Source organism: Trichinella spiralis (assembly GCF_000181795.1).
Source record: "Trichinella spiralis strain ISS 195 chromosome Unknown Scfld4653, whole genome shotgun sequence".
NCBI lineage: Eukaryota > Metazoa > Nematoda > Enoplea > Trichinellida > Trichinellidae > Trichinella > Trichinella spiralis.
The window spans coordinates 1-1,212 of record NW_003531592.1 but is presented as its reverse complement, the minus strand read 5'-3'; the positions used below and the strand labels follow the sequence as shown (position 1 = coordinate 1,212).

Sequence of the window (1,212 nt, the reverse complement as noted above, 5' to 3'; positions counted from 1 at the left end):
GGAGTAATATGGTATGTAAATGCTCTGTCAACCAATAGCTATATTCACTATTTTTTAAAAATATTGGTATTTGAATTTGGCATGAACTGCCTTTATGAATTGTCTTGACAGTTCATAGCAAAAAAACAGTATTGTGATATTTGATGCTAAAGCTATCGTGAATATAAGAATTTCTTAATCACATCGTCGATTCAAGTGCATTAAATGTACACAGATTGTGATTTCATTACATTTTAAAAAATGTCATTGCTGATAAAATTAAGATTTGTCAACTTCTGATTTGATTGATGCGTAACCAACTGATGATTATTTGGTTATTATTTTGTAATATATCCATAATATGTTTTTTAATGATAAAGTAGTCTTTCATATGTAAATTTCAAACAATTTAATTGTACAAATTTAACTGTAATACAATATCAACAAGTATGTAAAAATTTCGATCGACGTATTCTGTAATAAGAACCAGTGTTTTGAAGAATATAATTTATTAAATGATAGCCATCACCATGATCATGATCATAATCAATTATTGGAATGGTTCATTACCAAGAAAAATTAAAAATTACTTAATATTATATAAAATGAGTTTAAAAAATCAATGAAAATGCATTATGCGATTTTCATAAGTTCCATTTCGAACTGCCAATTCTGCCATTTGCATTTGATAGACTATATCACGACCGTTAGCAGGAATACGAAGGACATCGTTTATGCATTTTTCTGCCAGATCAACCTTCCATCTTGCGACGCTTATATAATCCTCACTTGCGATGTAAACAATCACGTGATCGTAGTTAACGGGATGCACATTAATGGAGCATTGGCAAAAGTGTTCCATTCTTTTGATCGTACTGCCCCGAGGACCAATTAATCTCATTTTCACGTTGTACGGATAGCCTGGTTCAGAGATGTACAGTTCTCTGATGTAGTATACAAATATCCCAAAAGCTGGTGGTGGCACGACAGTAGTTCTAAAACATGGAAAGGTAAAAAGCTCGTCGATGTAGTATTGCAAAAGCTTCTGATTCCGGTCTTCCGGCTTCTGATATTTAAGCATCGCCTCCATCTTCTTCTGGATGTCCAAAAGGTACGCGAGTCGTTTACGGAGCTCATGGCGCACGATGACACACTACCAGCTTATCGTACGATTATGGTAGACTGACGCGTCATCTTACTGACAGTATTTGAAACCTGAGGTTTTTTATTTAA

At 33.7% G+C, this 1,212-nt stretch overlaps 1 protein-coding gene across 1 annotated transcript; it reads right to left on the bottom strand.

Annotated features, from left to right (window-relative positions):
• Nucleotides 1-598: 598 nt before the first annotated feature.
• Nucleotides 599-1,069, bottom strand: Tsp_14492 (female germline-specific tumor suppressor gld-1). Its single transcript, XM_003367207.1, has one exon. It carries the CDS (start codon nt 1,067-1,069, stop codon nt 599-601), a length of 471 nt encoding a protein of 156 aa, XP_003367255.1.
• Between the last annotated feature and the right edge of the window lie 143 nt (nt 1,070-1,212).